The 25739-nt window shown below is 41.7% G+C and overlaps 2 protein-coding genes across 4 annotated transcripts in view; both read right to left on the minus strand.

Moving 5' to 3' along the window:
* Nucleotides 1-2524: 2524 nt before the first annotated feature.
* RAB9A (RAB9A, member RAS oncogene family) lies at nt 2525-3571 on the minus strand. The gene has a single exon (XM_009476281.1). It carries the CDS (start codon nt 3569-3571, stop codon nt 2966-2968), a length of 606 nt encoding a protein of 201 aa, XP_009474556.1. The 3' UTR covers nt 2525-2965.
* The window catches only part of TCEANC (transcription elongation factor A N-terminal and central domain containing), a 31630-nt gene continuing 9337 nt past the window's right edge, over nt 3447-25739 (minus strand). For 2 of the 3 annotated variants that reach the window (XM_009476282.2, XM_087757533.1), the window contains 2 exons: nt 19717-20822; nt 3447-3605 (listed from right to left, as the gene is read on the minus strand). In XM_009476282.2, coding sequence (XP_009474557.2) covers nt 19732-20822 — 1091 coding nt within the window. In that variant the 3' untranslated portion in view covers nt 3447-3605; nt 19717-19731. Of the gene's footprint in view, nt 3606-19716; nt 20823-22601; nt 22650-25739 lie in introns of all 3 variants that reach the window. The other variant, XM_087757535.1, reaches the window with a different exon arrangement.

Consider the following 25739-nt stretch of genomic DNA (forward strand, 5'->3'; position numbering starts at 1 on the left):
TGGGATCAACTATAGTCACAAATCTGCTCTGGGTCTGAAAGATGCCGTTCCAGCATGCATCGGACAATGAACGTTTCCAGCGCCATGAAGGCCAATGGACAAGAGAGAAGAGAGAGCTCCTTTGCAAGTATTATGTTCGTGCCCAGTTGCAGAGGCGTAGGAATAAGAATTCAAGTGACATCTGTTGCAGTATGAGAAAGCAGGAGTTGTAACGTGTGCTGTTAGCTGTGTCCTAGCTATAGTTTCTTCTGCCCCTTCCCATTTTGCTCTCATCCATCCCACCAGTTTGCCATGACAGTACTTTTGCTCCTCATTTTAAAGGACATCTGGAACTTCGGATATGTATTGCATAGCACGGTCTGTCACTCTACAGAACTCAATATTGCTAACAGGACCCCCTCATACTTGTGGTACATTAATACTTGAAATGAATCAGTGAATTGAAACATAAGCCACAAGTGCCTACCTTACCTCCACACTGAATGATAAATACTAAGCTTTCAAAAATACGTATTTGTTGTTAAGCATGATGAAGATTTTTTTTTTTTGGTACCTATCATCTACATCTGCTTTTCACAGGACTTTTGCTTCTTTCAAGTACTTGATAGTCTCCCTCTCGGACCAAATCCTGACCTCAACATAATTGCTATATTGTCTTATTTACTATAGCATGTAACCCCTCCTTTAGTGACTGTTGTGATTAGCGTACAGTTGTGGTACAGCAGCTCCCAGGGCACAAGTAATACACTTCTATTGTATTAAGTTTTATTTAACTTTATTTAATAACCTACTTCTCAGACGGAGGCTTGGTAACCATGATGTTACATGGAAAGGGGACAGGATGGGAAAACACAGATGGACTCCTAGGCACAAGAAAGGCCACAATGGTTCTCATCCTTAATTGTTTCCTTTTGGCAATCTTACTTGAATCATATCTATAGTACTCTAGTCACAGTAACTTAATCTCCTGTTTCGTTTTAACCTTACCTTTGCTACAATGAACATTAAAGGTAGCTTTAAGTGGTAAGGTAGTAGTGTTTTACAACAATTTTATGTCACTAGCTTAATAGCCCCTAACACAAGCAATCTTAGTTTTTAAAGCTTTTTGCTCTCTCAGCTTAAGATTAAGAGGAATTTAGCTCAGATTTTCTTCACAGATCTTTTCATTCATTGACTAGAAATCAACGATGACAAAAGTAGCAGCTCAACTTACATTTAGGTGACTGAAGCTTAAAACACAGCTCTGTTGCAGGACTGTAAGAATGAATTAGGCTTAGAAAGCAGAGAAGGTAAAAGGATGTCACGTCTAAGCAGGAGCAGCAGATCTGTGGAGTAAAGTTGTCCTGGACAGGTTCAAGCAAGAATACAATACGTTCAGAAAAGTGTATTAAGAGCGACAAGAAGGGTTTGTTTTGCAAGCTTTACTTCCAAATAATTACACCTGATACAGACTGAACAGATAGGTTAAGAGAAAACCCTTGCTGTTACTGTACTCTCAGGAAAGGCTTTTCTATTGGAACAAAAGAGTTGCTGTACAGAAAGCAGAGTCTGTGTAGTTTAGCGAATAACACGTCCTGTCCTACAGGCCTCAGACTTCAAGTCCGCAATGTGTGTACATGCATGCCTGTTAGCAGTCAGGTTACACATTGAAGCAATAGTGCACTATCAAGTTTGCTATTACAAGGGCAGTGGGTACTCTGAGAGCCAACATTCAACAACTTCTCGTACAAGTATTCACCATTTAACTGCAACGGAGAGCCTCAAATACACCTGCTGGGGTTTCATCTGCGTTACTGCAGAAAGACTGTCCATTAAATACAGAACTTGCTTCTGTTCATCACCATGTAAGGAGTACAGTAATATAAAAGACATTGTCTTAAATGTACAAGTCCATATCCTAAAATAGCAAATTAAATAAGGATCAAGTTCAGCTCAAAACACTAGCTGTAGGTATTTACTTGTATTAGGGCTGAAAGTCGTTACAATCTATTGTAAGTCAAGAGCTTCCTGAGTTCTCTCCATATTGCCAGTCCTTAGTTTCACAGTGCAAAGATTACTGGTAAACACATTCATAGCTCAGGTTAACAGGAACAAGAGGTTTGGAACTTTAAGGCTGTACACTAACAGTTCTCTTACAAGTCTGTCATAATGTGGATCCCTTCAAGTGCTATTAAAGCTGACTGAATAAAGCATATCTTTTTCATAACTAAAAATGGTTATACTTCAGTTACTCAGATTTTTTACCTTATTGATCAAAAACATGCTAGAATGGGACTTAAGGCAAAGACATGTATTAACTTAAAAAAATCATCAGTATCTTGCATTAAACAGCTGGAAAAATTAGTACGGCATTAGAATAGTAAATGAAAGGAAAACGGACATTAACCATGTAGGAAATTTACTTCCTACTTAAAAACCTACACAAATTATAGCAACATTAGGCAATTAGAGATGACCTGAAGGTAATTTATATTAACTTATAATAAACACATTAGAGATGAAGTACCAGTCACAGCAAAAGGAATGTAGTGAGACTGAAGTTTAATATCTAGTATTGTTAAGAAACTGACTTCTAGTGAAACAAAAATGGAATGCTGATTTCATAAAAATATACACATATAAAAGTATCTTTGTGTCTGAATTCCAGAACAGTTTCTCCAAAGTAGTGCTTCTAGAACTTTCAAGTTTTAATTATATTCAAAGTATTTATCATTTCAATAAAGTTGGCAAATTACATTCTTATATTGTTTTTACTTGACACCTTCCTAAACAGAAAGTGTCACTAATTCAATAATGGGTTGCTCCTGAATGGAAATTTTTCTTTTGCTCCCCCAAGAAAGCAGCAGAATATTGCAATTTTAATATTAGAATGAAACCCATATTATTTTATCTACTACACCTTCCCCATCCTTTTACAGAGCAAGCTAGTCAAAAGTAATTTGGCCAAAAAAAAAAAAAATTTAAGTCAACAACAAGATGAACTGGGTTTCGGTTTCCGATGAAGGTTTACTGTATCTGTTTGAATAAAGTGATCTGATCTATCTTCAGAGGCTAGAACTCTTCTAACGGCTTCTTCAAAGGCTGCTGCAACATTAGTGGCATCTTTTGCACTGGTTTCAAAATAGGGATGGTTGCCATTATTCCTGCACCAGTCTTGGGCTTCTTCTGTAGACACTTGCCTTTCATCGATATCAACTTTGTTACCCAGTATGACAAACGGAAAACTTTCAGGCTCCTTGACATCTGCATAATAAATGAATTCTTTCTTCCAGTTGCTTAAGTTTTGGAAGCTTTGAGAGTCATCCACGCTGAAGGTTAGCAGGCAACAGTCAGAACCTCTATAGAAAGGAGTCCGCAAGCTCCTAAAACGTTCCTGACCTGCTGTGTCCCATATCTGCATTGTAACAAAATGTCCATCGACTTCCAACTCTTTATTTAAGAATTCCACGCCTATTGTATGAAACAGCTGTGCATCGAACTTGTTGGTGACGTATCTGTTCATAAGGGAACTCTTCCCAACTCCACCATCTCCTAGCAGTATTACTTTAAGGAGTGAAGATTTTGCTGCCATTGTTATGGGAATAGATCCTCCTGGTTTCCTAGACCTGTAAAGATTAAGAAAAATCATTACAAAGGAAGGCGTTGTGAGCAGAAAATTTGACACACATAAATATCTAGAAAGTGATGAAGTCCACCAACATCAAGTTTCACGTACAAAAGCAGGAGGACTATGCTCAACAGGTGAAGGGTAGATACTCATAGTAAGAATACCCACTCAAGAATACCACGTGTTTAAGAGGTGCCTCCGCCACAGGCTGCAGTCTAAGCAGTACGCTGCATGAATTACTGGTCTGCCACTTCAAACACTTAAAACCCCCAAACCCTCCAACATTTGTGCAAAAGAGCTATTGCATCACGTTCAACGAGGGCAACGATTCATTCACATTCACTGAAAAAGATCCGTGGAAGAAAGCAGAGTGGGAGAATTTTATAAGAGCACATGCCTTGAACGAGTCACTTCAGTGCCATATTTCATCAGCAATGTTATTTTTTAACATGCAGAAGTGAAGAGGAAGCTTTAGCAATAAAGCAAGACACTACCCATTATACTGGAATAACTGCTGCGCTTCACCCAAAATTGCAACCAGACAAAGAATTAATTTTAAATCAACTCACAGGGAACAGAGTTATCTACAGAACAAATGCAAATGCTGTAATTTTATTTTAAAAGTCAGGTGACTAGGTATTGGTACACAAACATTCAGCATTTTACAGTTCACTCCTTGCAGAACAGCCGTGATGAACAGAATACTATTACAACTACTATAAAAGCAAATTCACTGTCGCTACTCTAAATGATCGTCAAGATACCAAATACTGAGGCCAAGCCTACACTGACAGTTCAGTTAGTAGGTGTCAGCTTCACGCAGCAAAACTGTCAAAAAGCCTGGAAATGCTAGTGAAGAGCCTGGCTGCCAGCACAGGGATGGTGAATTAGCGGCACCAACGAAGCTTTTTTACTGTCAGATTTTAGTGTTAAAGGATTATTTTTTTTAAGAAAGTAGTTCGCTCATTAGTGTTTTGTGCCAGCCCAAGGTTTGCCCTCATTACAGCAGTCTCATCTAATACTGTAAAAAAGTGTTTTAATTGCTTGGGGGTAAAGTTTAATTTTAAAGAGCCAACACTTAAGCTTCTGTATGAGGAAAATTGCTGTTCCTATACCTTCCCGTTACTAAAAGAGCTCCAAGTAATTCAGCTGAAACGGGCTTCTCTGAAAATAGCATCTATTTAAAATGGAAATGGGTCATAAGTTGCCGAGTCCGTCTCCTTCTCTGAAGGAAGGAATGCGGTCTTGCTAGTTGTAATTAGCATTACTGGCATATACATCACCCGCAAAGTATGGTCATGGAATTAATACCTGATACTAGCTGGTGTGGGAGTCATATGACTCTGTGCTGCCTTAAATCAAGGCCTACATTAGAAGCAAGAAATTTCAGGAATTTTTTTGTCTTTAACTTTCCATCTTTCAACATTTATTTGTTAGACAATCTACAACTGAAGCCTCAACACAAAGAAATTTCAAAATAGAAGGAACAGTGGCTGCTTCCATTAAAAGTCTGTTCAGAGCAAGTAATTTTATTCATTGATACAGTGTAATTAAAAACAATATTTATAAATCCTTAATATTTCTACGGGTTTGTATCACAACAATGTTAAAACTGCTTAAGAGCTACGAGTGGATTGTTCATTTACCTTTCACAGAGCTATGGGATAATTGCTATGGCTCAGGATATGAACACATACCTTTTTACGTGTGTGAAAAGCCTTTATTAGAGTCACCAGCCTACTTGCACATGATTTCCACATTCATGCTGAAATATTTAAAATGGTCCAGTGTCTTCACTTGTCTCCCTAATTCCTACTATTGGTTAACAAAGAAGTTATTTGAGCTACGCCATTAGATAAAACCCTTACGATGCCTGGAGAATTAACATTATTTCTCCTATTACATACTTCAAACTTATCTGTATAATGTGCTTTTTGACAATGTTTTTGGAAGGAACAGTCAACATCTGATATCATATTTCTGAAGATTTATTACCTTAATAGTTCAGTTTAAATCATCATTCACCATCTGAAAACAAAACAAAAACTTGCATCTGATGTGCAATGTGCATCTCTCTTAACCAACATCAGGAACTGCAAGGCACCACAGAATTACAGACAACTATTTGTTCCAGTTATTTGTTACATTAAACTAATTGTGCAGCACAGTACGAGTAGTCTCAACCTAGTACACAGAGGAGTCTGTAAAGAGAAGATTCTTCCCTCGTGTTCCTCTATCATTTCAATATTCGAAGAAACTCAGAGGAAATAAAAAGCAGCCCCATTCTGGCCTATTTTGATAACCATCTCTGAATTGCCTCCACCAACTTACAAGGACCTGAGCTCTTAGACCACTGACTTCAATATTCCTGTTAAAAGCAGGGAATGGTTTCTACTAAGTGCCATTTCTAACATGATCATATACCATAACACAAATAGTAATTTAATTGTCACTTCCCAGAATCTCCCTTTTAAACAGTCAGCTGAATTACAAGTCTGAAACATTTCCATTAGCAGCCCAAACATTCGCTGGCAAGACTAAAACCAACATGCTAAGCAAGTTAAAAAAAAAACAAAAAAACAAAAAAACAACAAAAAAACCCAAACCAGCATGCATTACAAGATCTATGATTCCCAGCCCCTCAAAGCTTAGAGAAACACCACTTCCTTGTCCAATCTATCCATCTAGATTTTCTTAATTTCACGACTGCCAGCTTCATAGCTGCCTTTTTATTTTGAGTGCAATTACCTCTTTTAACACTTAGGTACTGAGGCAGCACTCAAAGAAAAGCAAGATTCTTGGTCTAGAAAACCATAGCAGCAACATGCAAACTTAGTCTAGGAATTTGTCTTTTGTTACTATAAAAATCATTTAATAGATTAAAGAGGACCTGCTTGTACCAGAGTTCTGAAGGCTGAAGACAGTTGCTGAACTCAAGTTATGTCTATGGAAAAATACTGTTAGCCAACACGGTAATTGCATTATATCTATGATGTCAGGAAGCACACTTAACCTATTAAGCAAACCGAGTCAATTGGACCAATTTATAGTTTCACTTTTATCATACTGATACCAGGCACAGCAGCACACCATAAAAAAAAACTAAACCAAACCACATAGCAACTGAAACCTCACCTCTACCCCCCCCCCCTTTTTTAATAAAGGGGGCCCAAAAACTGGGTCTGTTGCAATAGCACCACTGAATTCCTTCAGTATTCTTGAAGAAACCGATGTAAGGGACGCTTCAAATTTCCAGACTGTTGTTTCTCCACTTGTACCTACTTTCTAACTTGGAAGCAGGCAAGAAAATTTATTTCAATCACCATTTTCAGCCAGTGGTCACTGATGCACCACCTCTGCTATACAAAATCAAGACTAAACCCAAGGGTTTCCTTGAAGATATGTGGTACACCGTCCTTTAACTAAAGTTGTTAAAGAGCACCCATCTTACTTGGAGAAGGAAGGAAAAAAAAAAAATCAAGGTAAGGCAGACTCAAGTTTCTTCCGACTAATCACATTTATTTACCACCTAATATGCCTTCAGCCAAGACGACTTAAAAAAAACCAGGCCATCTTTGTCAAAGATTTAAGAAAAAACACTCTCTCAAAGTTACTGACAAGCAGAATTAGCAGTTCCATAACCAGCATAACAATAACACTGCCCATGCTTCATAGCCTCCTGTCCTCAAATTTACCCATATACAACACATCCATGTCAGCTTTGAAGCTTATTCACAATTTTCTTTGCCATCTTATTTTGTTAAACCACAGGTATCAGACATGAATAGTTTAAAAAGGACACAAACACTTAGCATATTTTGTCTGACAAAAACACTGGCCTTTCAATAACAACATAAACTTACTCCCTCATGAATAATTTTTTTTTTTTTTCTTAACACTAACAAACCATTTGACAATATTCTTTGTCAGGCTAGCATAGAAAAAAGTTGTTTCCTGTGGTCTGCTAGTTGCAGTGGCTCATCAAAAAGTGACATAAATTGCTTCTCTGTAAAATGCCTGAAGAAAGGTCCCAAGAACTATCAGAGTTGCAGCAGCAAGGGCAGAATCCAGAACTATGTTAAGTAGTTTTCAACACTTACTGTTTGTGGAGTTTTTACATCTCTCAGCCCTCAATCACTACAGAGTAGTTAAGTAATACTTGTCACCTACAGCAGAACTGCAAGTTTCCAGAAATCTGAAAAGAAAGGACAGAAGGAAATTTTCTCCCTTTTCTTTGCTTAGCCAATCCTTGTTCTTATCTTTAGAAGGCACTGGTTTACACCTTGGCCAATGAAGTGGCACAAGAACAGGTTTTTTTAGCGCATAAGAAGCCACAAGGCTGTTTGACCTTGAAACATTTTGCTCTCAATTCAAAGGGAAACATACAGACACGAAGTCAAGATGCTACACACTTTGTACTTTTGAATGTATTACAAGCTTGGACATTAATCGGCCTCCAAACCATCCTTGCCCTCCACGGGGTACCAACGAAAGAGCTGCAGATCAGCAACACCCCTTTACTGATGGCCACTTCTGAGCTGCCTAGTTCTCTGGAAGCCCTTCAATCACATGCCTTGACCTACTGCGATCCCTCAGATCCTAATCATCTTTCAAGTCTTCCTTTATCTACGATTTCACCATTGCACTGTGAAGGTAACTTGTGTTTTCTGTTGGACAGATCTTTAACAATTTGATGACAGGTTATCTGAAAATTGCCTCTAGTTGTAAGCAGCCTAGACACGCTTTATCTAACACCAGAATATCACTAGAGTTTATTCATAATAATTTGTAACATGAACACAACCCAAACTGAACTGACATACAGCTGTTGCCACTCATTTGTATACCAAAAGGTTGTATTTTGGGGTTTCTTTATAAGGTTATTTTTCACTCCTGCATAGTTCAGGACTCCAGTTAAAACAGTTGCTTGGCATGACTCAGGACTATGAAAGAAGCAGCAGCCAAGGGAAGGAATTCTTAAGTCTACATAACCCCTGGATCATGAAATCATCCCAGTACCTACTGCCAGAACCACTTCATTTATTCTAACTTACATCTAGCCACAAACTCAATCGGCAAAACTTGTCAGGAGAAATACCTACATTTATACCTCTGCTAGTTTAACCTTGCAGAGACCTAGCCTTCACTTTCCATCTCATTCCCCTCGTTCAAATAGAATGAGCAAATTATTATTTATGCTGATTTAATAAAAGTCAACATTTCTCAGCAGCTCACAGTTGAGCATCTCCAAATATTCTATTACTTTCAGCCAACTTCAAAACACCTTTAGGTGCTGCTGCTCTCGGTCCAACATTTCTAACAATTCATGAGGTAACTGACATGCTCCTTGCAACCTACTTCTCTGTTACGGCTTCCACTCTCCCAATAACTTACCAAGTGATTATTTCTGCTCATATGTGCTCGTCCTTCTCCCTTGCATTAGTCTCCCTTTTCCTGCAGGGACTCTTAGCAATAGCAGCCTCTATTGGTCAGGCTAAATTGTGCATTCCTATTCTTCCCAATATAACTATGTAACCAAAGCCCATCCCTAAGGGATTAAGTGGGTTACACTGTACCAGGACAACATACTGTCTGCTCTGAGGAGAATGAAAACAGAAACAAAACACAAAGGAGAATGAACATTATAAAAAAAAAGCCTTAAGGAATTGTTACAAGCCTTTTTGCTGGGAAGTTTTTATTCATTGTGAAACATTTATGTAAAATTCCAGTCCTAAAGAGCTGAAAGATCAGTTTCTCATGATTTATTACTTAATTGACACAAAATAAAATACAGCTTGAAATCTAAATGTTGCATTTGACCCTCTGCAATTCTTTCACATATTTTCAATTTAAGGAAACTGATGCTTTGTTTGAGCACTCAAAAGCAAAACGAGGATTGCTAGAGCTTTTTTTTTTTTCTCACTACACACTCCCTATTTTTAACTTAACAGAAAAGGCTTTACTAAAATTAAGGCAACAGAGCTCCATACAACCTAAAGGAGACAGAGAAAAAGAACAGTTCATTATAAATTCCACGTTGGTATTGAAACACAGATGTAATTTGTACCACCCTTTGATAGGTTTCTCTAGAAATAAAAGTGGCAGGAAAAAAAAGAGTTTTGGATTTATTTTGGGTATGTCCAAGAAACAGCTCTCCCTCCAGTCTGACATTACAGCTTGATACCTTATAAGCTACTAAAAAGTCACAAAATATCCCCCAAAAAACCCAGCCACACAGAATCACCCTTGCTCTAAAAAAAGCAAGCACTGGCAATTTCAGTATTGTACAACACTTTAGAAGTAAAGACAAATAAAACCCACATGCTTATTTAGTAGAGCTGTAAATTATTGCGGACAACAAGGAAAGACGGAAAACAACATGTAGGGTGGCAGACTGCATGACAGCTATCTGCAGACAAGTGTTTTAATTCCAAAACAAAATTTAGCCAAGGAGTTCCCTACTTGCCTACCCCACCCAAGTTAATAAAATTAAGTGTTCTCCATGTATCTAGTTATATGTAACCTTGCTAGAAAGGCGACTAGTATAGGTTTTTAAAACTAGTTTTCTTGCACTAATCTGTTTTTCATTCAATTATTTTGCACAAGTTACATTTAACATGGAATACTTACACTGAAACTGCTCATTAACCACGCAGACGTAAGAGATTCAACAATCTTAACCTAATCCTCCTGGTTCTCCAGCCGTCACCGCATCTAGGTTTGTATAGCCATCTGCCATAATTAGAAAAGCAACTGGCCGTTGCGGGGCGGGGGGGAGCTAAATCAAGCCACCGGTTCAAAAAAGAAGAACTAAAAACGTAAAGCACACTGCTGAGGGCCCCGCGGGGGACACTGCAGCCCTTCTTCAGCAGGCAGCAACAAGAGAAGGCGATAAAGCGAGCACTCTCTTGTTTTCTGTTGGGTTTGAAAGGTGCCGAGGGGACAGGTACGGAACCGGGTTTCACCCAAGCAGGTCAGAGACCCTTCCCAGTCCCGAGGAAGCACTGTGGAGCCGGAGACTGATCATGCGCCGGCTGGGAATCGCCCGGCAGGAGCCGCTTCCCGGAGGAGCCGCCGCCTGCCCGGAGTCACGGGATCGCCGATCACGCCACTCTTCCCCGCCGCCCGCACCGGCCTTGAGGAGCGCCCGGGGCCCGCTCACACCGCCGCCCCGCAGGGGCGGGGCGGGGGGGGAGGGACACACGGGACGGCCGGGGCTCCCCTCCTGCTCCCCGGCGGCCAGCGGTTACCGAGCAAGCGCCCGGCAGAGCTCGGACAGCGGCGGGGGGGGCGGAGAGGGGAACGGGGCGATCAAGCGGCGAGCCAGGAAAATAACGAACCCCGGCCAGCTCCAGACGGCTCCCCGCACCCCCGCCCCACGGCCGCCGGGCTGGGAGCGCGGCCCCGGGGCGAGCGGCCCCCTCACCCCCCAACCGCGGACCAGGAGAGTCCTCGGCGCGGGCCGCCCTCCCCGGCACACCGGCCCCGCAGCCGGCGGCCACCGCTCGCCCCGCGCCTGCCAGGGCAAAGGGAAGGAGACGCGGCGCGGAGAGGGCGATCCCGGGCCGGCCGATACCTGCCCAGCGGAGGGGGCTGCCGCCGGTCCCGAGCCCGGGCTGCGCCGCCGCCCGAAGCCACCGCCGCCGCCGGGCGCTGGGGAAGGAAGAAACAACATGGCGGAGCGGGCAGGGGGCGGGGCCCGCGGGGACGACGTAAGCCGAGCCCCGGGCGCCCGGCCCCGCCCCCCGGGAGCACCCGCCCTCGAGGCCCCGCCCCCGCCGGGGAGGCGGGTGGCGCCCGGGGACCGGGACGCGCCGGTTGTGGGGCGGGGGGAGGCGCGCGTTCAGCCACGGCCCCGCGAAACGGTGTTGGGGTTGGCAAGCACGGCCGGGGGAACGGCTCTGCCCACAGCAAGCGCACAGCACTGAGGCGTCCGTAGAGGGCCGCACCGGGTGACCGCTGTCCCGCGGCACCTGCGCGGAGGAGCACGGCTCCGTGGCGTGAGGACGAGCCTTTTGTTCGCCCTAGGGTGCTCTGAATTACCCAGCTCTAAACCGCCTTTATAGAGTATTTGCAGGTCAGAGTTATTTATTAAAGGCAGTAGTCTCGCCGTGCTGCACGCCAAGGGCCCCGTGTAAGCAAAGCCAGGATTGTAAGGCAGCTGCGCTTTGCAGGTAGAGACCTTTAAAAACATACATGTGCGGATGCAGGAGCCAACCGAAATCCAAAGCGCGCGGTTCAGAAAGAGCAGTCAGACGCTTTTATTTCTGTAGTAGTTCAGAATAACGTCAACTTGACTGTTTAAACACGATCACAGGAAAAAAGTCTAAAGAAGCTGGCGGCAGGAGTCTTTTCTGTGCTCTTACAACGCACCACGAGGACAGGGCAAAACGTGACTAAAACTAAAAGAGCAGAAATTACTTAAGCGTATTTAAAGAGGTTCCCACATCATCAAGAGGAATAGGCAATGACAGGCGTAGAGAAAGAGCATTTGAAATACACCCGTTTCCTCGGGCGGTCATCACGTGCTTCCGATCATGAGGGAGATGCAATCGGACTGGAATTGCCACTTGCAGAGTCATCTTGTTTTGGATCAGATTTACAACGCGCCCAAAGGAATGGAAAACAAGATCTCAGTATCATCGAAAGGAAATGTCTCCTACTGACAGGAGCAGGGTTATTAAAAGGCAGTCCCCGCTAGAGGCGAAGCTGATGATACTAGACCCATTCTTGATTAACAAAGCTGGACTTTGAATTTTTTTAAGTACTTTTTTCCTGAGACCTGCTTTCACCCAACGCTAAAGTAAAATGCAAGTAAGTGCTGGAAGGGTAGAAAAATGGCCTTTTTAAATGATGGTAATTCTAAGACATACGTTCTGATCAGTTACAGCATTATTTTGTGATTTAAAAAGAAAAAACATCTGCATTTAGAAGTGGAGGAAATAATTACTCTGTTTTGTACTTGATACCTTGTGGGATGAAGCAACCATCTTTTTTTCTTGAGACAACACTGGTTCTCAGACACTTGGATACATTTAGGGAAATTTAGAATCACAGAATCACAGCATAGTTTGGGATGGAAGGGACCTTTAAAGGCCATCTAGTCCAACCCCCCTGCAATGAGCAGGGACATCTTCAACTAGATCAGGTTGCTCAGAGCCCCAGCCAGCCTGGCCTTGAATGTTTCCAAGGATGGGGCATCTACCACCTCTCTGGGCAACCTGTTCCAGTGTTTCACCACCCTCATTGTAAAAAATTTCTTCCTTATACCTAGTCTGAATCTACCCTCTTTTAGTTTAAAACTATTACCCCTTGTCCTATCGCTATTGGCACTACTAAAAAGCCTGTCCCCATCTTTCTTATAAGCTCCCTTTTAAGTACTGAAAGGCCGCAATAAGGTCACCCCGCAGCCTTCTCTCCTCCAGGCTGAACAACCCCCATCTCTTTCAGCCTTTCCTCATAGGAGAGGTGCTCCATCCCTCTGATCATTTTTGTGGCCCTCCTCTGGACCCGCTCCAACAGGTCCATGTCCTTCCTGTGCTGGGGACCCCAGAGCTGGACACAGTGCTGCAGGTGGGGTCTCACCAGAGCAGAGCAGAGGGGCAGAATCACCTCCCTCGCCCTGCTGGCCACGCTGCTTTTGATGCAGCCCAGGACGCGGTTGGCTTTCTGGGCTGTGAGAGCACATTGCCGGGTCATGTCCAGCTTTTCATCTCTCAGTACCCCCAAGTCCTTCTCGGCAGGGCTGCTCTCAATGCCTTCATCCCCCAGCCTGTACTGATGCCGAGGGTTGCCCGGACCTTGTACTTGGCCTTGTTGAACCTCATGAGGTTCACACGGGCCCACTTCTCAAGCTTGTCCAGGTCCCTCAAAATTTTTAAAATTCTAGTTAGAAACAAAATTCTTAAAATTTTGAGTTAAGATGTATTTTTATTTCTTTTACATGGGAAAATAAAACAAAATAGAAAAGGACCATGGCCTATTATGCTTATGATTTTATAGGCATAATGGAGTATCAACAGAGTTACTCTTGAGATTACAACACGTGCATGCGTGCTTGAGGAACAGGAACTGAAGGCCTTTATACTGCCCTGTTACTATTATTCATGTGTGCAACAAAACCAACAGCTGCTGTAGACCGATCAAAAACCGTAGGACAAATAACGCCACTGATAGGGCTGGTCACATGAAGCATACCTGCTAGTCCTTAGGAACAGACAGAAAAAAATGCCCAGCTAAGATGTGGTTTGAGACACGTAGACCAAAATCGCTCCCATGTTAAATTGTACAGACAGCGTAGGGTCCCGACAGCGGGTGCTGTGGGCTCTGCCCCGGCCCGAGGCCGCTGCCTGGCAGCCCTGGTGGCGGTGAGCAGGGCTGGGGCAGAGCCGGTAGGGGAAGCCGCCTCAGGGTTCCCACGCCAGCGGGAGCCACATTTCGGCTCAGGCCCTGTCCGAGCCCAGTGGCCCTGGTCCTGCATCCCACCTCGTGCCCCAACGCCCACTCGACACCCAGCCCCACCTCGGCATGGCCTCCTCCCTGCACACTTGTCTGGTGCTCACTGGAGTTTGGGCTGGTTATTGTCACTGGGTCTGCCTTGCTCTTCTTGTTTGGGTGCTGTGGGATGGTGACCCCTTTTACTGAAGTCACTGTCCCTGCACACCTTATCACCCACCCTCTGCTCCTGGCTCGCCTCCTTTTGCGCAGCATCCCACCCTTGCTGCTCCCTCATGTGCATGTCCACCTGAAAGCTGACCTTGCACCTTAAGGATTTTATTCACAGAGTTGAATTCATGATGAGATAATTATTATGTCACGCACTAGCAAAGGGCACAAATAACATCCCAATGGCAAATAAAGGGCAATTTTTTCTGTGTGTGGATGAGGAAGTTCTGTATCAGCAAAGCTCTCATATAATAGAGCTTGTGAATAATGCTGTTCACCATCTGTAGTTGGCAAGGAGACTTTGTCCCATCCTGGCAAGTGATGACATGGTCTCAATAAAACATGACTTTGTCACCTCCTGGCTGAATTACAGCAGTACAAAATAAGGGGATATGAAGTCATCAGCCTTTATGGCTCTGCTAATACCAGAATGCAGCAAGCCAGCCCCCAAGCAATCCAAGAAATTATCAAAGTGCTCTTGTTTCTGTCCTTATCTTCCAAGCACTGAATGAGCTCAGCCATTACACCCTGAAGATTCCCTGAAGCACTGTAATTCAACATATTTGCTCCTTAACCACAGCCTGTTACCAGGTAACTCTTCTTTTTGGCAGAAAAAGGGCTGTTCTTTTTTTGCTTAAAGAGTTGCAGTTCTTGGCTTTAGTAACAAATATACATAGCACAGCAGACTGAAAAGAATACATTTTAAATAAACAATAAACATCACAAATTTCCTTTTGGCTTGGAAAGGAAGAAAGAGTTATAAACAACAGATGGCAGCCGAGTACTTCCCTGAAAAGTGCTACAGTAAGAGGGTTATGAGGGAGATACAGAAGGCCCTCAACAAAACGAAATGAAATGGATCTGGCAGTGGATCTCCAGGAACCAGAAGGAGTTTTGTCACTGGTGTTAAGGGGGCAACATCGACTCCAATTAATGGAGCACTTCTCAGAATAGTATCTTTGCTTTTACATTGAAAGTTGTGGGAAACTGATTGTTAATTTAGCTGTCATCTTCTTAAGACACGTATTACAAGTTCTGCAGCTACAGGCTGCTTGAGCTTTGAGTGCAATCCACATTTAAGACCTTATTGCTACTATTAAATCATAGGATTCAAGAAGCAGCTGAATTTACAGCGTCTCTGGAAAACCCAGTGAAAACAAATACAGACTTTAGCCTTGTTCGGCATACATTTGTCCTCTGTCTGTGTGGATCACCTCTAATATCATGCTCCTTTGTGGAGTAGCATCATGGATATGCTAAACATCGTACCAAAATTAATTGTCTCTGCTTAAAAAAGATGAGATCTTTTTCCCATCTGGAACAAACTGAAAAAAGACGCCTTCAACAACATGAAAAAATCTAATTTTCCAAAGCTTTCCTTTTATTCTTGTTTCTGGACTCTGATACTCCCTGTAGTCCAGTAATCTAGACCCTCCTGCTGGCGCATACGCTGTGTAGTTGCAAGTCGACTTTTTAGAGCCATTTTGAGCCAAGGCATACAATCTTATCCAGTCAAACATTTTAAGCCTGCACAGTTACACAATCTGGGCAGGGACAACATAACCTATTGACAAACTGCGGCCTGGAGCAGTACTTTGCTTAGTGAAACTATGACCACACCTTTTTAAGTAAGAGCAATGATTTACTTGAATGACCGTCTCTCATACTTGGCACTTCATGTCTGTACAGTATTCTGATATATAGCGGCACATGACACCACACGACAGCTGCTTTCTACTAAACCTTTCAGGTAACGAGGACTGGATACAAGCACAGATGGAAAGATGGACAACGTGGTAAAGAACTGCGTTAGGTAAAAATAACCAATGGCATAAGATGATCAAGAAGGTAACACTATAATTCATGATTTTGCATACAGTTTCACTAGCTGTTAAATGCGAAATTGTGGGCACCGTGTTTATCAGCATGAGCGAGGCATAAAGTGAAACTGAACCTAGATGAGCTTTTTCACCAGCCCTGGAACAAAAAAGCCTCATTTCCTACAGATTTGTGTCCTCAGCACACTTACAATGGGCCCAGTTCACTCTCCCTGCTCCCAATGCTTGCTGCTCCTTTCTGCCAGTATTCCCAGATCTCCTCCTTGTCCCAGACTATTATCTGGACACGCAAGCAGGAGCGTATTTAGTGCCTGGCTTTTAGGTAATGCTAACAACCTAGCAACTGCGTGCGTGTGGAACGAGCAGCTAGCAGCTCAGACTAGGTAACTCCTGAATAAAGATAACGGCTCCATCTCTTTCAATAGGAACAGGAATTCTTTTCATGATTACTGGGTCTCACAAAATTTACAAATATATTCTCCTCTTTTAATGTCTAGCTTTAACTGGATGTGTAACCAAGCCAGCTCTCACGTTCAATTGTTATTGGGAAGGCAGGCAATGGAGGAATGCCTGCTCACAATGTATTACCATGGAAGACTACTTTAAAATGCTGAGTTTACAACTGCGAGGGTACCAAGGACTTGCCCTAAGAGTTCTCACTGCTTTCGGTTTGAAGCGGACACAAGAAAGTTAAGGAGTACTTGTAAAAGGGGCATGGTTATAATCCATTTTTTGACTCTTTGTAGTTACTGGCAGTCATTTCTATACCATAAGCTGTAACTGCAGTTGTTAGTAACCGGATTTTATTATTTCCACATCTTAGAAGAAAGGGCAAGATGTGAAAGGCTAAAACCAGATGACCCTCTTGCTGCTGCAGGTGTAGCTCACTCAGATCCACAGCAAGGCAGCCTTGCTCAATGATTTGAAAAAGTTTTAAGATATCCGCTGTTTACGTTTTCTTAGCTGCTCGGTAAACACGGATCTGTAGAAAATCCCAGTCATGTTGGGGCATATAGCTTAGCACTACACATTTAGTGATGGGTGGTTCAAAAGAAAATGATATCACACATTATGTCACAAATGTAGTCAGTATTATGGCTACAAATTTTACCCTTGGAATATATTCTGTCAAAAACACCATCCATGCCTTGTAACATTTCCCTTCACCAAGACAAAACTTGGATGAGCTGTCCATTACTGAAATGGCTTCAAAACCATCTGCAGGCAGAAATTATTTACAAGTGTCCATTGTTCACAGCTAAAATAAGGTCTCCTGCTACACGGTGCTCTGACACAGCATGGTACTGGCCTGCAGATCTCCTCAGCGGGACCATGACCTCCAAAACGACAGCACACAACTCTGCTTACTGTGAAGCAGTAACACAGAAGTGTTTGCTTTCCTATGGTCTTATTGAAAGCTAAAAATAATACTTTGCACAGAAGTACTTCCACTTAAACAAGAAGGACTACTTGTAAGCATCAATTCCAGCGCATGGGAAAGGGCTGGAAAGGAAAGTCAGATACTAACTAACTGAGTGGTTACACACTTGAACACTGGGGGTCTGGCCTAATGCTTTAAAATTTGTTTTACATTAGTGCAATTCCACTAAAACACACATTTTCACATGATAAAAAGCTAGGTAATGCCACAGTAAATCACACCACTTAAAGTCAACTGTTAACACTTCACAGAATGGAAAAGATTTTTCTTGTTTTTTTTTTTTTTTCAGTAGAATAATAGCAAGTGTCTCTTTGTAACACCAGGTTACACACCGTTTTCACCATATACAGATAAAAGCCTATCTTACATTTTTAGTCCTGGCTGGCTTTTAGTTCACCAACAGCTATTTTCTCATCTCATGCCCCTAACTCCTTTCTCTGGCAGACCACGCTCCAGGCAGCGCCTTAGCCCAGAGAAGCTGACCAGCCTCCGCTGTGTTACAGGAACCGTCCTTAATTCCTCCAGCAAGTACTCACCAGGTTTCTTTGCTCAGCTGATGCATTTTACTCTTGAGCTGCAAAATGCCTGTTGTGCGTTTGTAAAAGATATCTCCATTAATGCCAAGTATGCGGGTTTATTGTGCTTATACAATAGGGTGAAACAAAACACTTTCCTCTGTGCCTAAAGCATGACTTCAGCAATTTATTGACCCATTTCACCATCTCGTCCGTACTCCAACAAGGAAACTCATTATGAAGGTTATGCTTCCCAACGGTACTACTGCTTTGATGCAAGAACCTAGCCTCTCAGGCAGGGCAGACTTATTCTTCACTGCATTTCCTCAGGTCCATAAGCTGACACATTCGTGTGCTCAGAAAATCAGGACTCAATGCAAGACCCATTTCCTCTCATTTAAGCATTTACAGTAACTCAAAAGCAGTGAAGAAACCAAAATAGGGACACACAGCATGAACATAGTCTTCTACAGACCAACAGACAGCTGTGAAAGAAACCCAGACTCAGGTGGTTCTCCCAGTTCAGAAAAGAAACATCTCCCTGACTTCTGATATATACTCCATTCAAAGTATTCAGATAGCTGATTTTGAAGTAATTGTAAGTTTTCCAGGAAAAAAACCAAACACCCAGGGCTATTACTTGAGTGAGCAGAATGCTAAGGTGATATGTTTTGATAAATAAATGCTTCTGGTATACAGCCAGAGGGAATCCTGTTGATTCTGGAACAAAAACATGTATAAAAACTTCAGCTATGAGATCTCATCCTAATTTTTTTCTGGGTAAGCTGCACTATATAAAAACATTAATTTGCTCAGTTCAGGACAGACATCCCAGTTCAAGAGAGGCTATCCATTCAGAAAGTGATTAACGCCTATTGACTTCATGCCTTTATTAAAAAAAAATAAATTTAATAATGTATTTTCATAATTTTCTGAAACGAACCATTGTCTGATCCTGCATGAATTTCTTAACAGTTGCAGGACACCTCATCTTACATTGCAAATCTGAACTGCAAACCGATAGACTGTCACAAGTCTATTTTCCTCCCAATAGCTGCAAAAAGCTAAAACAGAATTTCATTTTTGCTTTCATTTGCTAGCTGCCTTCTCCCCCTTTTACACACTATTTTTCATTACTTTTTTCCTTTTTGACATTACCTCTCAAACCAACTTAATAATCTAAGACTTACTTGCAAATAGTGATTTAATTAAGGAGTGAATCCATGCTGAACATTCTGCAATGCACGCAAGTATGTGAACTGCAGTTTTGGAAACAGTTTGTTTACTGTAAATGAAACTTAGGTTCTGTAAAAGAACTCCTGATGAAGATAATGAAAATTCCAAGTACACAGTACCTTGAGGAAAAAAACCTGCAGCACTTGGAATATTTTTAATGGATTTACTAGTGAATATTCCTCTCTCAAATACAGTGTTACCATTTTTTCCCTTTTTTCTTTTATTTCTTTACATATTGACATTACTTAAAAACACATAGATTTATTCAAGTCATCTTCAAATATAACTTAGCAGTTTTTTAAAACTGATTTTGCACTTTTTAGTGGCAGCATCTACATAATAACAATACAAAATTTTAAATTATACAGTTTCAACAAAGATACCTTCTCATATCTATGTTTCTAAACCACTTACTAAAGAGGGACAGCGTTACAAACAAATCCATCTGCTGTGATACCACTGTTCTCCACATTCATTACAAATGACGTAAGTCAACATTTGTTCATCTGGATTTGTGTTTCGTACCCAACCTGGAAGAAAGAGAGTTCCTCTGGCAATCATAGTGACAGTACAATCAAATTTTTCACAGCGCCTACACTTTATCTTGTTTGTCTGTGTGCCATTAATAACTTGTGGAAGCTGATGTTCCTGAACAGATGATTCTGTGTACAGGGCCCTGAGCTGTTTCAGTTCATCGCTGGCCATTTCCATCACTGTCATCTCAGCAAAAGCCTTTGGACTCAACGTCCCTGAAAAAAGGTTATGTTTTAAGTGACAACTTTTAGGGTTCTTCAGGTTAGAGATTTTGCTTCTGATGCAATTTTTATACTTTTTGTCATTTTTAGCATGAAGAGCAAAAACATGCTCTTCGATTTCTTTAGATAGCTCTAGCCATTTATCAGTTTCTTCTTCGTCTTTGGCAGAACCAGTCAAAGCTTTATAAAGAAGATCCGTACATTTACACCTCAGAGCTTTCATCTGATCCTGCTGCAGACTTGCTTCGTTAACAAGAGGTTTAGAATCTTCATTATCAGTGTGTTGTTCCTCAAAAGAAGAAAGCTGATTCATGCTGCCTTCTGCGTCGTTACATACCACATTTTTAACCGTCTGCAATGGGACCAAAATTTTAGAACTAGTAGCATCTAATGCCTCCTGCTGACATGGTCCTTCAGCCAGCGACTGCCCTCTAGGAACCGCACCGAGATGTTCAGTTTCCTCTTTCACATATACAGAAACTGACTTTTTAATTTGCATTGACTGAACACAGTTATTCTTGTAAAGTGCTTTCCACCTTGATAATAACTGCTTTGCTTTCTTTTTCAACTCTACTGAAGGGCAGGTCTTGAGTACTCTGTATACAGCCTTGGCAACTTCTGTCCCCTGAAGGTATTCTATAGTCATACCAACATCTTCAAGTTCTTCAAGGTGATTCTCAATATCTTGAAAATTGTTCTCAGACAGTAGCTTTTCAATACAATGAGCTCTGTGTACAATATTTTTCTGGTCAGACATTTTTAAATCTGCAAGTGAAAAGATGTTTATCATATTTATTGCAGTTATTACATTAATTTTCTGCATATTCTCACAAGGTTTTCTTTTTATTTTCTGTTATTTTACACTATTTTATTTGTATACATCACTGGTTTTGCCAAGTTTTTCTTGAAATGCTGTACAGCAGAGTTAGTGGAGCAAATGCAAAATGCAGAGGAGCCTGGGTCCTGGAAAAATGCAAGTGGGCATGCTAGTCTAACTCATGCAAGGAAAATACTGGCAGAAAGGAGAGCCCACAGGGACTTCTGCTGGGGTAGGGTTAACAATTTAAAAAGTAGAGTATGACACTAATTTTTAAGGAAAAGCACAGTCTCTTGCCAAAAACCACACTAAAAAAGACACTACTAGCATAATAAAAGTGTTTGTCGTACTTGGTTTTTCTACGCATGCACGTCACAACAGAAGTTCACAGGGAGATTCTCAACTCCTACAAGAAGGTAGGTAACTACACAGCCACTCTGCTGTATGAAATTACAGGTAGACTTTGCAGTGTTTGAGCATTAGTAGACTCCAGTACCACTGGACTACCAAGAAGCAATGAGTTCTGAAATTCAGCATTTTTCAGCAAAAGCACCAGGTGATCACCCACTGATGTTTAAAATCTAGACATTGTCATCAAATGACACGCTTTCCAAAAAATAAAAAGGAGGTTTTATAGGCAACGTATTTCCCCCTCCTCACGCATGCAGAGAAACAATAAAAATATTAGTAGGGTTTTTACAGTATTGGTGGCAACAAATTGAATCTCGTAAGAATGCTGTTTTCAGAAAATCAGTTTGTTTTTCTACCACAGAAATTTAAAGTCTATTAAAAAACATGTCTGTGACCTTCTGCTTTAACAGGTATTTGAATAACATAATGATCTCACACTGTTGAATACATTCTGTAATAGCTCCCTGATTATCTCCAAAGACAGATTTGTAAGTAAACACTGCAGTCATTTAATCTGAAAGTTACAATGACATCGAAGTTTACCGCAAGACTCCAAACCCAGGGAGATCATTGCTGTCACCTTTCAAGAATGCATATGCAAAATAATCCTTCTCAGAAAAACTAACTTATGTCTCAACTTTTGGGAACCTGTAAATTTCTTTTTCCATTTTTCACAGTTTCCAAGCATCTGACTACAAATGAACTCAGTACAAGTTGCAATGATACAGAATAACAGAAAAATCAAAGTGGGTCCAAAAACTCTACATTCTAAGGTGCTTTTTTGGTTGCTGGTTTTTGGGGTTGTGTGTTTGGTTGGTTTTTTGGGTTTGTTTTTTGTTTGTTTGGGGTTTTTTGTTGTTGTTGGTTTTGGGGTTTGGGTTTGTTTTTTTTTTTTAACTCAGTCATTCCTGCAACTATACCCTAACTTACCAAGATTTTTTCACAAATCCTTATAATTAATGCTGAGATGTTTGGCTAGCTGTGGTTTTGTTTTTAATAAAATCTGCAGGTTTCCACTTGGTTTCTCATAACAAACCCTTTAGTTAAAATCAAATCTATATGTTTTGGCATTAGAAGACTAATTTGGAGTAGGGAGCAATGTGTAGTGCACCTATGCTTTTCAAAAATTTGTTTGGTTTTGCCACTGTCAGGTAGATGTTGTAGCCTGTATAATGGAGAATCATTGACACAGACAGAAATTAGATATATGCATTAAGAATGACCCATAAAACATACAAAGTTAGAAAGTTTAAGCAAACTTGCACACTCACATTGTTTTAGTTAATATTAACTTTTACAGCAGACAGATGAGATACCTGTGAATTGTTTTTTTCATTTCAGACTTCTTCTTCAAGCCTTTATTCCTTCAAAAGAATAAAATTAACCAGCTAATGTGGGCATGGTATCTGACCAAAACCCACTGACCTGAATGACTTTTTCAAGCACCTGGTGGAGAGGTCAGAGTTTTCAGGCCTTTTGAGGAACTTTTATATGCCACCATAACTTGATCTTAGGGATTTCTTCAATTACTAAACAGTAAGTAGCTGAACATATTTGATTGGGAACTGCAAAGCGAAGGTTTGGGGCTACTCTGCAACAAGTTTAAGTAAGTGAGCCTGACATAACTCAGTGGATCTTAAGCCTAAAATGCCATTCTGGTTCCTACAGGACCCTCAACCTTTCACTTGCTATGCAAGAGATCACGTTATCTCTCTTCCAAAAGTTTTCTTTATAGCTGCTAACAGAGAGGCAAGTCGGACTAGTAAACTCTCAGCTGAGGTCCCTAACACTGCCCTTTCCCTTGCTAGCTCTGGCATCATACTACAGTTCGGTATAGTATGATACTACATACATAGTATGAAGGCAGGGCAGCTCAAAAATAGTGACACCTGCAAAACAGTTTCAAAACAGTGACATCTACAAACTCCTAATTGCTATTTTTGGAAATTCTTAAAAGTTAAAGACACATCCCTCTACATCCTAAAAAGTACCTATTTTCTTACAGCCGTAGCATTACTAAAGCATGCTCCCATATATTCTCATGTGTTAAATGAAAAGAAAAAGGGGGCTTCAGAATGCAGTCCCATGGCTTGAGTAAGATTTCCTTTTGATTTCTTTTTATCAAGCCCTTTGACCAAAAAATGCTCAGTACATTGCTACGTGCAAATTTACAAAGAAAAAGAGTTAATACTACTAACATTATTCTCCTGTCTGCTGAAAAGGAGAATTAAATGTAGAATGCAGAATTGAATGGTGTGTTGTGAGTGTTAAGTGTTCCTCTTTCTTAGGAGTTAGTCTTCTAAATTAGTGCACAAAACCAGTGTTTTGTCTGAAGTTGCATACATCCTGATTCTACTCTAGAAAGTCATCTGACTGAGGGAGACTGATACAAGGCTAGCTACATGTCATGTTTGAAGAAACTCATAAGCAGATTTCTTGCACCATCGCTGTCTCCATGATGAAATCTCCTGAGAATGGGGGGAGAGGAGGGAGAAGCGATACAGCTGGGTAATTTGCATACTCTATTGCTTTTGATGACCATCAGCCCAGCTAACTTGTTTTCTGCATGACAGAAATAAGTTCACACTTTAGGCACGGCCTCAGAGCTCCACAAAAGAAAAGGACAGAGAGCATAAACCTTCATCTGTTTCTATAATCCTGAACCACAGACCAGCCTGATCTCTGCATTCACTTAACCTGTATTTAAACAGCTCATTCTTGTCTGACATTTTGAAGTCCTGCGAAACCTCAATAATGGCTATTACAGAAGCTGATTTACTACTCAAGAAGTTTCAGAATCAAAGAAACAGGGTGCATGTTTCTAATACTTAAGTTGAACTGTATGTACTGTCATACTGAAAAGCACATATAATTGCATCCTCACTCATCTCTTCTGTTGCAGAACATGCAAAGGCTGGGAGAGTGGAAAGAATCATAGAATCATAGGATGAATGGTTTGGGTTGGAAGGGACATTAAAGATCACCTAGTTCCAACCCCCTGCCATGGGCAGGGACACCTTCCACTAGACCAGGTTGCTCAAAGCCCCATCCAGCCTGGCCTTCAACACTTCCTTCCACAACTTTTCTGGGCAACCTGTTCCAGGGCCTCACCATCCTCACAGTGAAGAACTTCATCCTTATATCTAATCTAAATCCACCCTCTTTCAGTTTAAAGCCATTACCCCTTGTCCTATCACTATGTGCCCTACTAAAAAGTCCCTCTCCAGCTTTCTTGTAAGCCCTTTTCAGGTACTGGAAGGCTGCTATAAGGTCTCCCCACAGCCTTCTCTTCTCCAGGCTGAACAACCCCAACTCTGTCAGCCCGTCTGCACAGAGGAGGTGCTCCAGCCCCCTGATCATCTTCATGGCCCTCCTCTGGACCCAGTCCAACAGGTCCATGTCTTTCTTGTGCTGGGAACCCCAGAGTGGTTACGCAGTACTCCAGGTGGGGTCTCACCAGAGCAGAGTAGAGGGGCAGAATCACCTCCCTCGACCTGCTGGTCACGCTTCTTTTGATGCGGCCCAGGATACGGTTGGCTTTCTGGGCTGCAAGTGCACATTGCTGGGTCATGTTGAGCCTCATCAACCAACACCCCCAAGTCCTTCCCCTCAGGGCTGCTCTCCATCCATTCTTCGCCCAGCCTGTAGTTGTGCTTGGGATTGCCCCAACCCAGGTGCAGGACCTTGCACTTGGCCTTGTTGAACTTCATGTTGAACTTTCAGGTTGAAAGAGGTGTTTTCTTATGTAGGGCAGCCATCACTACAGCAGGACAGTTCCCTGTCTCCCAAACACTAAGTAGCTAACATTAAAAAATTATGATCTGCTGGCATTTACAGTTTTTCATGCCATCTAGGGCAGAGCTGGTGACAGTTATATGCTCAACCAGTATGATTGCCCTATGCCTTAGAATCAGTTCTGCTCCTTCCAATGTACTCCACTTCAAATGTAATTTTCTTCAGTTCTTGTACCTATCTATGTATGTATTGTATTATGCTACACATACCATAAAATATACTTATTCAAATGAAAGATGACTTCATGAATTCTCAATATTTAGTATACAGGACTATGGACATGCAAAGAAATTACTACACACAAAGTGCTCTGCTGATAGTTTGTCCATGCATACACTTTTACCCTGCAACAAAGGTGAGGTATTTTGATCTTTCATTGAGGACTATGCTTCATAGAAATTTTCCTCTCTAATACTGCAGGGTGAGGATCCATACATAAGGAATGGTGCATAAATTCCACGGATATCATCTGCTTTATGGTAGTGGTCCTTGCTCATGGTTATCCACCTGACCCCAGACAGCCCACCAGAGTGGCAAGGTGAAGACATGCCCATTTTTGTGGCCAATCTCACACAAGAAAATTTTATGGCTGAAAAAGACTCCTTCGGCTCCACAGCTATGAGAGGGCATTGGCAGCTGGGGTGACTAACACAAAGCCT

The sequence above is a fragment of the Nipponia nippon genome, unplaced genomic scaffold (genome assembly GCF_047370975.1).
Source record: "Nipponia nippon isolate SJK-2023a ecotype South Korea unplaced genomic scaffold, ASM4737097v1 scaffold_2, whole genome shotgun sequence".
Classification (NCBI taxonomy): domain Eukaryota; kingdom Metazoa; phylum Chordata; class Aves; order Pelecaniformes; family Threskiornithidae; genus Nipponia; species Nipponia nippon.